We start from the raw sequence: 13,323 nt of genomic DNA, 5'->3' as shown, positions 1-13,323 counted from the left end.
TCTATCTCCTCTATTAAGTCATCTGACAAGTGAAAGTCACTCAGTCATGTCTGACTCTTTGCAACCCCATGGACTAAACATTCCATGGAATTCTCTAGGCCAGAATACTGGAGGGGGTACCTTTCCCTTTTCTAAGTGACATTCCCAGGGATGGAACCCAGCTCTCCCACATTGTAGGTAGATTCTTTACCAGCTGAGCCACAAGGGAAGCCCCCAAATATAGGAGTGGGTAGCCTATCCCTTCTCCATGAGATCTTCCCAGCCGAGGAATCGAACTGGGGTCTCCTGCATTGCAGGCATATTTTTTTTTACCAACTGAGCTATCAGGGAAGCCTATTAAGTCAAAAGCAAAAGCAAAAATCTCAGATTATTCCACTTTCTTGCATCCCAATGCATATCTAAACCTATTTTCCACTGGAGTAGGATTTTCTCATGGAAATGTCCAGAAGGTGTTGGGTTGGATCTGCCTGCTTCTCCCACTTGGCCATCACCACCAGGACATGAGACTGAAACCATTGACTCTAGTCATCCAGAACCCTACTCCAGGGCAGTCACTGCCAAATGCAAAAAATCAACACAAGACTAGGTCTCATGGTTCCCAGAGGCTAGTTCTGTTTTTAAACCTAGAATTGGCTGACTTGACAAAAATTTCCTAAGGACATTATTTACAACGTAGGCCCCATCCTCAGTGATTCCCATCTAGCAGGGCTGGAATGAATCCCAGAATCAATCACTCTTTTACGTGATTCTGATTATTAACTAGATATAGTCTGTCAGTGTCTGAATTTGAGTGGAGAGTCTCATTTGAAAATTTAATGCCACCTAATTTTACCATCTCTCACAGTCCCACCATTTATAAAATGTAACTCCATCTGAATGCCAATCTTATCCCATAACGCTTTATCCTTTGTCTCCATTATTAGTCCTCATGCAGCTGTGTTTCCCTCCAAAAAGTTTAAATATGCCTTCAATTTTCATTCTATTTGAAAAACAAAAAAACAAAACCCATGTACCCTCACCTTCAAAGATTCAAAGAACACTCTGTGACCTTGACCTGAGTACGGAATTTCTCTAAAAGGAAACCACTCACTTTGCAGCTTTCCCCAAGGGGAGATATCTTTTTCCAATGCCCCATAAAACACAAGGCCAAAAATTAAAGTCATCATCCTTCTAAATCCCCAGTGTTGCTTCCATACAGTGATTTATTCTTCCATGTTGTAAAAACATCTTGGCTCAGGACATTTAACTTATAGCCCTGGGTCATCCATGCAGGAGGTCTGATTTCCATATTTATTGAAGACTTCAGTCATGGATTTCAAAGTCGTCTTCTCTAGAGCTTTATCTTGTATAAATGTAACAATCATGTAAAAGCCCTACCCAATAATTGAGCTTTAAAATCCATGTCTCATCTTCATCAAACTTTATTTCCGCATCACTTCAGACCAATATAGTGATAACACTATCTAGAAATATTCTTAGAAATTGTAGATGCCAGTATTTTTCTATGTGACCCCAACTTATCTTTGAATGTTCAAGTATCATGTGCTCTTACTCCCACTATTATTGCATTTTTTATTTCTGTAGTGATGTTAAGAGTTTAAGTGCTTACTAAAAATCTGGCATTTGTCTTCTGAGTAATTATTATGGCCCATCTACCCAGGCCTTTGTCTTAGTGTATGGGTCATGGGTACACAGAGAAATGGCTTTGGTTCCCAGAGCTGAAGATGAAGAGTTAAGTTCACGTCTGAAATGATAGCAGAGTCCTATTACAAGCAATCTCAGGTCCCAAGCACAACCCAAGCATTTTCCTGCATAAATTTGCTGTGTAAACAGTTTCAATGGCAAGAGCCACTTCCTAACTCCCTGATGGTCCAGGAAGTCCAGTCAATAGCTTATTTCATGGCTTTGTTCTCCTTTGAGGGTGATCAGCCAGACTGAGCAATAAATACAACTATTAGGGATCATTTTGTCTGGCAGACCTCAATTTCTGTAGAAACTATTAATCTGAGATATATAATGTCCCTGCTGAGGTGATCAGGGTCAGGGACTAGATGTTTCATTCAAAATCCAGTGTAAGTGGGCTGTGCTCTGGTTCATAAACAACCATGCAGGGTAATAGAAGAGAGATTATTAGGGGAGTTTTAAATGGCAGATCATGCATTGCCTGGAATTGACAATGTATTCTCTATTGGCATATTGCTTCCCTTCTGATAAATCTAAGGAATATTATCTTCTTTTAGTGAAAAGCCACTGATGTGCTTAATAATAATGCTTAAATTATTTACTTCTAGGAATGGGTGGAGGTCACAGTCTGTTCCTTTAAGGTTCTACATTTCACTTATCTATATTTCAATTTATCCTAACATGATTTCTTACTAATATATACTGAGAACTGACAATACAAAGATGAAAGAGAACTTTATGTGTTCCGTGTTTAGAGGGGCTGTCATTAGCTCTTGTAAATTTACCTTGATTTGAGTGACAGGAGACACAAACCTGTAAGCTCTTATAACAGCAGAAGTGCTTTTTAAGTATCAAAGCACAATGCAAACATCCTTTATCAAGTTTCCTTGGTCTCTCTTAGGTAGACTGGAACATTTTTTTCTTAACCACAGTTCTTCTGTCACTGGAACATTTTTATTTTAACCACAGCTACCATTTCTTTGTATCCAACTAGAACTTGGAACCCTTTCTACAAAACAGCTTTCTTGATTCTACCATATCATAATAAAATTTCAAAAGGAAAAAATTCTATCAAATATCTATACTCAAATATATCAAATAAATGTGATTATTGCATATTAGCCTAAGTTAATTTCATCCTTACCAACTTATATTTTAAACATTGAACTTTCCTATTGAGAACAATGTGAATGGTGAATTGAATATTACACAGTTAATGTAATCACAGGACTGATATGGATAGTTTTTTAGATCTGATGTGTGGTTTATTGATCTAGTTGTTTCAGTCTAAATAGAAAATAGATTATAACTAATATACTTCTCCATTTGTGTCTTTCAGTGGCTTAGTTAAATTGATTCTCTAAGAAGACAGTTTCAAATCAATGGGGGCCAGTCTTCTCTTGATATCCTAGAAGGCATAGAATTCTCTGGGTAAGATTTAACTAACCAGTGTAAATATGCTACAGGGTTCCAAATCTGAGACTCAATTGCGCACTTCAGTTCTTTATAGTAGCCTGTGTTCACCTCTAGCACAAATCTAGTCATTGTACCACAGTGCATAAGGACAATAGAAAATAGTTCACTCTAAAACATCAGGCAAAAATAAAAGAGCAGATCAAAATCATTACACACTGTTTAAACTGACTTTTTTATACAATAAGGATCAGAATGAGAAAAATATCTTACCATCTGCTGGCAAGCAGCCTGGGCTGAAAGATAGATCGTCAATAGCTATGGCTCCATCCTGAGCTGGAATCATCTGGCCTTGAAAAACAACCTGGGCAAGAAAAACAAACAGACATGAAGAACAAGGAACAGTATTGTCTCATAATCTTGTAGCACAGAGTCTACAGATAAAAGAAACACGATACTTCCTAGAAGCACATGGGTGACCATGCCAATTCCAAGTAGAGAGAGATCTATACTTTGAAGAACAAAAACATGCCTGGACGGGAGGGGAGTTGGAGGGAGATTAAATACATGCATATGTACGGCTGAGTCCCTTTGCTGTCCACCTGAATCTATCACGAGATTGTTAATCAGCTATACTCCAATACAAAATAAAAAGTTTAAAAACAAAACAAACAAAAAACACTTGAACCAAAAAATGTACAGTCTTCTCTGTATCTCACATGTTTAGAATAGGTTAGGTAACATATTTGTGAAATGAATCAACAGCCACCTGGTTTCTTTCCTATATCATCTTCCATGTTTGGTTCCTGTGCATTCATACTACTTAGCATTTACCAGTTCTGGGAGCCTCACTCCATCTTAAGCTCTGGTTCTCAGTATTTTACAGCATTAAGCAAAAATAAAGAGCAGATCAAAGTCATTACCTCTGGTTCTCTGAATTTTACTCACAGCCCCATCTTGAATGTCCTTGTCCTATCTTCCTGCACATTTTCTGCCATTATCTAAACATAGCTCGAGACACTGATTGGAAATCATTGTTCAGTGACTTACTGTTAAAATGACCGCATGTTGTGCTATGATGTGAGGCCAGCCCTAGTCTCCACCAAGAGGAAATCCTCTAGCAGAATGAATCTGAGAAACTTGGAAAGATCAAGTAGTCCTAATTACTTAAATCAATAAAACATTGGTGTATTGGTGGAGAGTATTCTCGCGTCCTCATTAATATCAATAATGTGTGAGGCTTAATTCATGGATGCATTAAACCTGTGTACATGATTCAACCTTATTCATAACGTAAATGTTATTTCAAGATATCACATTGCTTCTTAGCTTAATAGTTGGTCTGTATCACAAGACCTAGGAGATCATTTTGCTGTCCTGCATTTTCTTTTGTTCCTGTACAACGTGATGTCCTAATATATTTCCTTTTAAGCCAGGGATTGTCTACTAGTCTATTGAAAATGTGATGAAGAACGTCCATAATGTATCCAGTGAACTGTCAATATATAGCCCTAAGAAAGTCATCCTCTCTTCACATAAATTAGAGTAACCATGGGACTACTTACAAGTCAGGACCATGATGGAAGAAGTCTATCACAAACTGTGATGCAGGGATGGCTTCATATGAGGGTAGCATGGCATAGTGTGTATGCTCAGTCGTGTCTGACTCTTTGTGACCCCCATGGACTGTAGCCTGCCAGGCTCCTCTGTCCATGGGATTCTTCAGGCAAGAAGAATGGAGTGGGTTGCCATTTCCTGCTCCAGGGGATCTTCCTGACCCAGGGATTGAACCCATGTCTCCTGCATTGCGAATCAGATTCCTTACCACTGCACTACCTGAGAAGCCTCCATAGCATAGTGATTAAAGTGTATATTTGGAATCAGATTACTTGAATTTAGATCCCAGATATACCACTTCCTAGCAGGAAGACCCTGGAGAAGTGACTTAACACTTCTGTGCCTCAGTTTATTTCTTTGTAAAAAGGTATTGATAAGGATAGTTATTACCTATATGATAAGATGTATGCAAGGTAACAAATGAATCATCACTTATACAACTGCACTTTACCTATATAGTTGGCATTAAATGTCAGGTATTATGGCATAGTTATTAAAATATTTAAGCTAATGTATAGTGTTTACTAATTAAAAATCTACTCTGCCTAGGTTAACTTTATTCTTCTTGAAAGCCTATTCATATAGATACATTCCCTAGTTCCTACTGAACTGAACACTTACCTATAGCAGCCACATTTAAAAAAAATTATTTTTGGTTGAAATGCAATTACTTTATTATAATTAAAAACATTTCTATAGTATTACAATGATCAAGGATAATCAAAAATTAATATTTGGATACTAGGATTTCAAGCTGTCATAAGGTACTTGCAGCTGCTGCTGCTGCTGCTAAGTCACTTCAGTCGTGTCCGACTCTGTGCGACCCCATAGACGGCAGCCCACCAGGCTCCTCCGTCCCTGGGATTCTCCAGGCAAGAACACTGGAGTGGGGTGCCATAGCCTTCTCCAAAGCATGAAAGTGAAAAAAGAAAGTGAAGTCCCTCAGTCGTGCCCAACTCTTCGTGACCCCATGAACTTCAGCCTACCAGGCTCCTTCGTCCATGGGATTTTCCAGGCAAGAGTACTGGAGTGGGGTGCCATCGCCTTCTCCACAGCCACATTTAAAGAGTAAAGTGGAAGTAAGTGTTGACTAATTACCAGTCTCTCTTCTCCTCCGTGCTCTCCCCACAAACCCATTCATCTTCAGGACCTTATCTGTCACCCAGGCTCGTGAATACACGTTTACACCAGGAATGTCAGCCTCTTTCTCTTGAGCTCTCCTTCCCCATCTCTACCATCTGTTGAATATTTTCAGTCAGGTGACACGAAGACACTTCTAATTCAAGATGTTCTTTCCTCTCAACTTGGACCTCTGCCATGATGCTCATCCTCTGAAAATGGTATCAGGAGACTGCCATCTGCAATGCTCAAAACCCCAAAATGATCCTTGGAATCACTTTCTCCCCCAGTCATGTCCAATCGATCAAGACCTATTAAACCCTCTTTCCTTTCCATTGCTATTTCCACTCCTACATCTTCATACCTGATCTAATGAAATAGCTTTTATGTTATTTATTTGGCTCTGCCAGGCCTCAGTTGCAGCATGCAAATTCTTAGGTGCAAAATGTGGGATCTAGTTCACTTCCCAGGGATCGAACCACAGGCCCCCCGCATTGGAAGCATGGAATCTTAACCACTGGACCACCCAGGGAAGTCCCGAAGTAGCTTTTAAATTATCTTCTTACCTTCAAGCCTCTCCTTAGAGTTTGCAATATGTGTATTTATTTATTTGATTCAGTTAAATTATAGATTAACTTGGTATAACTGAAGAGAAGCTCGTATGAAAATCGGCAGTCATTTAAGCCCACTGGCACTGCAAGAGGAAAGGTTTTCTTAGGGAAAAGAATTGCTTCTCTAATTGTAGGGAAATTACTTGTGGATCTACATAGCTAGGAAACAAAAGATCCACCAGGCACAGGGAGATAATCCAGTTAAAGTTATTTAAACAAAAAGTTTCCAGGGATTTTGGTTGGGATCCTGAAAAGGGGGGTGGGTGAATTATCTACAGAATGTGGAAAGTGAGTGAAGTTGCTCAGTCATGTCCAACTCTTTGCAACCCCCATGGACTGTAGCCTCCCAGGCTCCTCCATCCATGGGATTTTCCAGGCAAGAACACTGGGGTGGGTTACCATTTCTTTCTTCAAGGGACCTTCCCGACCCAGGGATCGAACCTGGGTCTCCCGCACTGCAGGCTGGCTCTTTACTGTCTGGGCCACCCCAAAAAACTAAATAGACATTTCTCCAAAGAAGACATACGGATGGCTAACAAACACATAAAAAGATGCTCAACATCACTCATTATCAGAGAAATGCAAATCAAGACCACAATGAAGTATCATTTCACACCAGTCAGAATGGCTGCGATCCAAAAGTCTGCAAGCAATAAATGCTGGAGAGGGTGTGGAGAAATGGGAACCCTCTTACACTGTTGGTGGGAATGCAAACTAGTACAGCTACTATGGAGAACAGTGTGGAGATTCCTTAAAAATTGCAAATAGAACTGCCTTATGACCCAGCAATCCCACTGCTGGGCATATACACCAAGGAAACCAGAATTGAAAGAGACACATGTACCCCAATGTTCATCGCAGCACTGTTTATAATAGCCAGGACATGGAAGCAACCCAGATGTCCATCAGCAGATGAATGGATAAGAAAGCTGGGGTACATATACACAATGGAGTATTACTCAGCCATTAAAAAGAATACATTTGAATCAGTTCTAATGAGATGCATGAAACTGGAGCTGATTATACAGAGTGAAGGAAGCCAGAAAGAAAAACACCAATACAGTATACTAACACATATATATGGAATTTAGAAAGATGGCAATGATGACCCTGTATGCAAGACAGCAAAAGAGACACAGATGTGTGGAGCAGAATTTTGGACTCTGAGGGAGAGGGAGAGGGTGGGATGATTTGGGAGAATGGCATTGAAACATGTATACTATCATGTAAGAAACGAATCTCCACTCTATGTTTGATGCAGGATAACAGGATGCTTGGGGCTGGTGCACGGGGATGATCCAGAGAGATGATATGGGGTGGGAAGTGGGAGGGGGGTTCATGTTTGGGAACTCATGTACACCCGTGGCAGATTCATGTCAATGTATGGCAAAACCAATACAGTATTATAAAGTAAAATAAAGTATAAATAAAAATTAAAAAAAAAACAAACGTGGAAACCCATGATAGTTTTTTAAAAACCAGGCCCTATAGTCAGAGGCTGTTTGCGATGTGGTAATTGCATTTCTAAGAGAAGTGATTAACATTCTTTGTTTTCTCCAAAATTTAGGCAAATAACCTTTTCCAAATACCCACCTCATTTTTTTCTGTTAGGTAAAGTAAACAAAAAAAAAAGATAGGGATTTCCCTGGCAGTCCAGTGGTTAGGACTCTGTGCTTCCACTGCAGGGGACAAGGATTTGATTCCTGATCAAGCAACTAAGATCCTGAGTGCCTCAGGGGCACAGTCAAAATAAAAGAAAACAGCAGCAAAGCAGCAAAACAAAAGCAGATCACAGCACGGATAATGAAGTTAGAAGTTTGACACCATCACGTAAGTCAGGTACAGCCTGCACTGACGCAATGGAAAACATGAGACAAATTTCTTTCACCTCAAACATTTTTAGAGAAGATGGCTTCGGAAGGGAGGCTTTGTGCTTGAAATACTCGATTTAAATCTTCAATGAAAGTTTTATGGCAGGTGAACAATGGATATAAACTCACTTGGATTATACCAGTAATGACATGAACAGAAACCCTTGCATTTATATCTTCTGTATGAGAATTTTTCTAATTAGTTATGCACTCAATGGTCTTTTTCAAGAAAATATATAAAACACAAGAAGATGACAGTAGTCTTTTCATCGTCATGTGTTCACACAGTAAGTATTCTTGAACTAAAAGATAAAGTGTCTCAAATTATGATTTTGAAAAGTTTGAGAGTAGCAGTAAGTTAATGTATATTCATCATTATTAACCACATCTTTTGTTTGTATTAATAAAGCCTATTGTTTCTGAATGGGAGAGTGATGAGAAGTCCCTGGCATTTCTAACTGGAATATCAGAGAAATGACAAGTAGATAATAGCATATTAAAAATGCTTCAATATCGTCTTAAAATTCAGGCACTGATTTCGAGAATCCAGACATTCAATTGGAAAACCACAGTCAATGATATACTTAGTAACATAGTATTCATTCTTTCCTACCCATAAAACCAATAGGAGAAGTCCCTTCAAGAACCAGAAAAAAACAGGGATGAGGGGAGATTTCATCTGAATTTGAGGCTAAATTTCTACTATATGTTTAGCCTGGTTTATTCTTAGCTTCTATGAATATTTTAAGACAATAGTAAAATTAATTGCTTTTGTCTTCAATTTTGAGAAATGTGATCTCAGTTCATTAGCACCATACAATGCATAATAATTTTTCATCTAACACAGCAGACAAAGGTTTAATAAGTCACATCAGATTTGACCAAATCTAGAGGTTGGATTTTTTTTTTCTATATTTCATAAATTCTTACACAGCTTTATTAGATAAAAAATTATCATGGCTCAGTGACTGACTGAGATCTGAAATCAAACTATCCTATGTTCTAATCTTGTATGGGATTTGGTATATTATTTCATTCTCTAAAGCTTACAATCCTCTGGACTTCCCTGGTGTTCCAGTGGCTAAGACTTCATCTTCTAATGAAGGGGGCCTGGGTTCAATCCCTGGTTGGGGAACTAATATCCCATTTGCCTCAGGACCAAAATACCAAAACATAAAACAGGAGCAGTATTGTAATAAATTCAATAAAGAATTTAAACATGGTCCACATCAAAACATCTTTAAAAAATAAAGCTTACAGTCCTCATGTGAGCAATGGGGTAAATGATAGTTGAGAGGACTTCCATGAAGGGCCAATAAGACAGGATACATGAAGGACTAAATGCAATTCTTTACATACAGTAAGCACTCGATCAATACTAGATGTTATTCTTTAAACTCCTGCAGAAACTTTCTGAAACACTGCCATCGCTGTGGACTAAATGCATAAACACCATTCCTAGTTTATATAGCAGCAGTCTCTCAGAAATTAACATACACTTCAGGTTAATAAGGGATGGATCTAGTTAGTCCTTTACAGGTTGAAGGCGACAAAGTCCCCACACAGGAACCAGATCCAGAGGCTTTCTCAGAAACCCATGCTAAGCCAGAGTCCAACTGCGACGAAAATCTATGTAAGTATTTCTAAAGCAAGCATGAATGACTTTAAAACTATCAAGGCAGCATGCATGGGAAACTGCCAAGAAAAACAAACAAAAAATAAACCTAGAATAATTCTAGGAGATTTGTAAATTGATGAGGCAGCAGATAACTGTCTGGAGACGCTGATTACAAAATGACCTCAAATAAGCCTCTTTCTAAAGCTTTTCAGCAAAGAGCTACTACATAATGGCAGGCAGTATTACAAGCACAGAACATCTCTGTGGCCCAGCTCAACAAAAGCAAATGAGTATCTGTTCACTTGCTGACAGGATAGAACTACAACATACCTGCTGTCTTAAAGATCAGTGTAGCCAGAGGATCCCATGAGAGTCGTACAGTTTCCTAATTTTTAGCAATGCCTTTAAGGTAGAGGCACTGTTTTTGTATCAGCAATGAAGGATTTTGAGAATCAAGTTAATAAGCCCATGGCCTGAATTCTCCTAATTCCATTTTGAAAGCTGCTAAAACTTTATATGAACAATACAGTGGTGGTGAAAGTCATGATTCCTCTTCATCATCCAAGACTTTGGCAAAAAAATGGGAAAGAAAATGATTTGTGGTTACTTATGAACTGTTAGGTATCACCTGTAAAATATCGGGACTGTTAAACTCTTGGTTCTCTGTGGAAATCTCTTGAAGACAGCTTCACTCTGAAATGTTACTGACAGAAAAACTCAGTGATTATCCTGAAAAGAAAACTGTAAAAACCTGCTAATGGCACTGTATGTATTGAATTGTAGAACTGTTTTCCCTTTTATGCTTCCCTGTAAATCTAATCTATTTGATAACATTTTCACACTTGGGGTAGTAGATGGAAAATGGAAGTGTATTCTGAAGAACTATGTAAGTAGGCTTTGTATAATATAAAATGACACTAAATTCTCAAAAAAAATGAGAATCTGGGCATCTGTTTTGGTGGAAGACACTGCTGCATTTTAAAGGACTCAGGTGAACAATCTCACTTCCTCTGCTACAGCTGAACTGCCCTGGAGATAATCTATTTGGGAATTTAAACTTTTATAGTTATCTACTACACATATTTAATCATCAACCCCCGCAATATGCTATTTGGGAATGGACACCTGAGAAAAGCAAAGAGTATATCTTAAAATGCTTAACTTACAAGTAGCAGGCTCCCGCTACTTGTATCCAACATCAAATCTCTTGTTGTGCTACTAATAAAGACCTTGACCAAAATATTTGTTGTTGTTGTTGTTGTTGTTGTAATTTTAGTTGCTAAGTCGTGTCTGACTCTTTTGTGATCTGTGGACTATAGCCCACCAGGTTCCTCTGTCCATGGGATTTTCTAGGCAAGAACACTGGAGTAGGTTGTCATTTCCTTCTCCAGGGGATCTCCCTGGACCCAGGGATCAAACCCACGTCTCCTGCATTGACAGGCGGACTCTGCACTAAAATAAGAAGGCGCAATGCTTGACAAAGATAGCTTAAGACTCTCTCTTTTTTTTTTAATCACCCACTCTGTTTCAAAGTCAGAAAAGATGTATAAATACTGATAAATTTTATACACAGACAAGAGTCTCATAGCAGTCCTTAAGGTTTAGACAAGCATGCAGACAGAGGGACTTCAGCAAGCTCATCCTTCCGCATCTAGTCAGTGTCCCCTCAAAGGCACTCTTGACTCTCTTGTTGCTATTGTTACAGAAAAGAGACAGACATAGGGAAGTAAGAAAATAAAGTAGTAATATAATAAATAAATTAGAAATTTATCCTTTGGTTAATGACACCTGAACATCCACAATAAATTGGATACATTCTTGTTGTCTGGGGTTCTCACTCTGCAGAGCACTCCCCACCAAGGCAGGAAATCAAGATGTCTTGTCCCTGTGCCTGAGGAGTCCTTTATAGGAAGACTTACATGCCTGATGGCTTAAAATACCAACCCAACCTCACTCAGTCACTCAGACACACACCCCAATAATACTGAATTTCAAGAGGATACAAAGCCTCAAATGACAGAATTATGCTTCCAACTGTACAGTTCTCCTCAAGTCATCATCCAGGAGTCACCTATCTATCTACTAAATGATTTTTTTCTTTGGATCCCCATGGCTTTACAAAAGGCTGAAAAATCTGAACTTCAGTGTTTTTATGATAGATCAATTAAGAATATGTGCCATTCTTATATCTTATCATTCAATTTTAATAATAGAGGTCTTATTCATTCTCCCATATTCCCTCTTAGCCACTCAAAATTCAATACAATTTACTCTCTATATTAAGGCAAGTGCTAAATCCATCTCATATCAGATGATTTTCTATTCCATGTCAAAATTATAAAATTATTATAATATTCTAATAATAGATGATAAAGGAAACCTACCTGGGCTAAACTGAGTCACAAACCAGGTTTAAAAAGCATATTTGTTCAGAATAAAATGTTTTAAGATCCCTTTTTTAACTGGAAAATTTTGCTTGGCTGCCCAAAATGTTAAAGTATGCACTATTTTTCTAAGAACTCCTATAATAGTTATTAAATTATAATTTCTATCATACATAAGTTTTATTAGGCTGCATAAATAAATGTCTTTTATAGACTTACATTGGCTTTAATTCTCAAAATTATTTTAGGAGATGAAGGCTGCATTGAATAATTTGAGTTTAACCATGAAATGAATATGACAATGATTCCACTTCAGCAGCACTTGGTATTAATGTTGAAAATAATCTATGTTCTCATTACCCAAGACAATCCTATTCTCTCAAAAGCTTGAGAAAACTGTGAAACAGAAGCCATTTTTTTTTAATTGGAGGATACTTGCTTTACAGCGTTGTGTTGGTTTCTGCCACGTAGCACTGTGAATTAGCCAGAAGTATACATGTGTCCCCTCCCTCTTGAACCGCTCCTCCCACCCCTCTAGATTGTCACAGAGCACCAGGTTGAGCTCCCTGTGTTACACTGCACCTCTCCAAAGCCATCTCTTTTACAAATGGTAACATATATGTTCCAATGCTACTCTCTAATGCATCTCGCCCTCTCCTAAGCCCACTGTGTCTGCAGGTCTCTTCTCTATGTCTGCGTCTCCATTCCTCCTTCCAACTAGGTTTATCAGTACCATTGTTCTCAACTCCATATATACGCATTAATATACAATATTTGTCTTTTTCTCACTTAGCTCACTCTAGATTCACCCACCCCACTAGAAGTGAATCAAATTCTTAAGAATGCAAAATGAAATGAAAGAAGATTGGAGTGAAGAGAGAAAAAGGAAAGTGGAGGGGATTCAAGAAATTAGGAAGAGTATTAGAAGGTCATTTTTTACTGTTATATCAATATATGTCAGTATATAACAAATTTAGTTTTGATACCTAAGTTTTAAACTTCTTAAA

The 13,323-nt window shown here is 38.3% G+C and overlaps 1 protein-coding gene across 3 annotated transcripts in view; it reads right to left on the bottom strand.

Moving 5' to 3' along the window:
* MALRD1 (MAM and LDL receptor class A domain containing 1) overlaps nucleotides 1-13,323 on the bottom strand; it is a 600,846-nt gene that overhangs the window by 570,739 nt on the left and 16,784 nt on the right. For all 3 annotated transcript variants that reach the window (XM_042230497.1, XM_060397269.1, XM_042230498.1), the window contains exon 5: nucleotides 3,370-3,460. In XM_042230497.1, the coding sequence (XP_042086431.1) occupies nucleotides 3,370-3,460 (91 nt within the window). The remainder of the gene's footprint in view (nucleotides 1-3,369; nucleotides 3,461-13,323) is intronic.

This window comes from Ovis aries, chromosome 13 (genome assembly GCF_016772045.2).
Source record: "Ovis aries strain OAR_USU_Benz2616 breed Rambouillet chromosome 13, ARS-UI_Ramb_v3.0, whole genome shotgun sequence".
Classification (NCBI taxonomy): domain Eukaryota; kingdom Metazoa; phylum Chordata; class Mammalia; order Artiodactyla; family Bovidae; genus Ovis; species Ovis aries.
The sequence above is the reverse complement of the archived record's forward strand: the minus strand, read 5'-3'. Positions and strand labels throughout refer to the sequence as shown.